We start from the raw sequence: 2,106 nt of genomic DNA on the forward strand, positions 1-2,106 counted from the left end.
TGACCTCCACATTCTCTTCCAGGAATGACCACTTGGCCTCCAGATTCTCTTCCAGGCATGGTCACTTGGCCTCCAGATTCTCTTCCAGGAATGACCACTTGGCCTCCAGATCCTCTTCCAGGAATGACCACTTGGCCTCCAGATTCTCTTCCAGGCATGGTCACTTGACCTCCAGATTCCCTTCCAGGCATGGTCACTTGGCCTCCAGATCCTCTTCCAGGAATGACCACTTGGCCTCCAGATCCTCTTCCAGGCATGGTCACTTGGCCTCCAGATCCTCTTCCAGGAATGACCACTTGGCCTCCAGACTCTCTTCCAGGCATGACCACATGGCCTCCACATTCTCTTCCAGGTATGACCACATGGCCTCCACCACTTCTCCCAGGCATGACCATTTGGCCTGTACCAATTCTTCCAGGCATGACCACTTGGCCTCCACATTCTTTTCCAGGCATGACCACTTGGCCACTACAAACTCCTCCAGGCATGATCACTTGGCCTCCACAAATTCTTCCAGGCACAATGCCTTCTGCTATGGCTGCCAAGAAAGTACACTGGTGTCACAGCAGGATCTTCAGCACCACAAGAGAACCCTACTCTCAAATCCCCTCATACTCACACACAGTGACCTGGCTGGTGTGCTCGTTGGATATCCTGGAAGAGGAGGAACAAGAGGGGAAATGCTAAGAAAGGTTATAAAGATGATAATCCCCCATTTTAAACCCCTCCCCACAGAGTTGGTTGCCCTTAGTGATTAACAGGGTCAGGAAATCTCTCAGAATCCCCTCTAGCAAAGAGAGGCCTGCACTGGCCTCTGTCCTACCCAAACCCAGTCTCCTAACCCCAGGTGCTCCCCAGTTCCCCCACCTGCACTCCTCACTCTCCAGTAGCCTCCGATATGTGGCAATCTCCACATCTAGGGACAGCTTTGTGCCCATCAGTTCCTGGTAGTCACGTAACATCTGTGCCATGTCCTGCTTGGCTGTTCTCAGAGCACCCTCCAGCTCGTCCAGCTTGGCCTGAGCATCCCTCAGAGCCATCTCCCCTTGCTGCTCGGCATCAGCAATGGCCGATTGCAAACTGTCATTCTGGAGGGGAGTAGACATGAAGGAGAGAGCAGCTGTAAGCCGGACAGGACCTCTCAAAACATCCACCATGGATATATTTGAAGACCCAGATAGACCCTAATTTCATGCATTCAAAATTATATATGATCATCCATGCCTGGCCCCTCTCATCCTAAGGGAAAACATTGCCTAACAGTCTCTTTTCCCATGACAGAGGGCTCAGTAGGGGTCCCCCAATATCTTCACGTCTACCTAGAACCTCAGAACATGGTCTTTTTGGAAGCAAGGTCTGGAGTACTCAGTCAAACATCTCATGATAGCACATGGTACTTAGGGTGTCCTAAGTCCAGTCCCTGAATGCTGAAAAGCTAGGTATGAAGAGAGAAGCAGAGATAGGTATGGGAGATTCAGCATCAACTCAGATTCAGAAAGGGAGAAATCCTCCGGAAGCTGCCACTGCTCTGCCCCCAGCCCAGAAACAAGATCTCTTCTTCATGTCTCAGAAAAGTGATAGGTGGGGACCCAGAACCCTGAGACAGCATCAGTCTCTCAGGCCTGTGCAAAAAAAAAAAAAAAGCGGTGGGCTCTCCAGGAAAAAGTACATACAGAGGGAAGAGGCTATGACTCCTCGAGGCTGGCCCTGGTGTATTCAGTTTAACAGTGGGTATGCAGAATACATGCAAGCAAAATACCAAATCGTGTGAAAAATAAAAGTAAAAGTAAAAATAAATAAATAGACAATTAAAATACGGGCAGCACAGTAGAGAGATGGTTCTATGGTTAAGAGCTCTGAGTACTCTTCCAAAGGACCCAGGTTCAATTCCCAGCACCCACATGGTGGCTTGCAACGTCTGAAATTACAGTTTCAGAGAATCCAACACCCTCTTCTGCCCTTCATAGGTACAAGGCACATACATGATACACAGACATACTTGAGAACTTGCTGTAAAATCATGAGAAGGGGAGTCCAGATAACACTACCCATGTAACTACTGAGCATCTTATACATGCCCCACATACTTACCTGCTACTCTGTGCT

General features: G+C 49.1%; 1 protein-coding gene across 4 annotated transcripts in view; it reads right to left on the minus strand.

The window, feature by feature from the left end:
• Positions 1 to 2,106, minus strand: part of LOC116082199 (keratin, type II cytoskeletal 78-like) — an 8,237-nt gene that overhangs the window by 1,243 nt on the left and 4,888 nt on the right. For 2 of the 4 annotated variants that reach the window (XM_031359070.1, XM_031359064.1), the window contains exons 7-9: positions 868 to 1,088; positions 620 to 654; positions 5 to 538 (exon numbers count right to left, since the gene is read on the minus strand). In XM_031359070.1, coding sequence (XP_031214930.1) covers positions 5 to 538; positions 620 to 654; positions 868 to 1,088 — 790 coding nt within the window. The remainder of the gene's footprint in view (positions 1 to 4; positions 539 to 619; positions 655 to 867; positions 1,089 to 2,106) is intronic. The other 2 variants (XM_031359052.1, XM_031359057.1) reach the window with 1 other exon arrangement.

The sequence above is a fragment of the Mastomys coucha genome, unplaced genomic scaffold (genome assembly GCF_008632895.1).
Source record: "Mastomys coucha isolate ucsf_1 unplaced genomic scaffold, UCSF_Mcou_1 pScaffold11, whole genome shotgun sequence".
Taxonomy (NCBI): domain Eukaryota; kingdom Metazoa; phylum Chordata; class Mammalia; order Rodentia; family Muridae; genus Mastomys; species Mastomys coucha.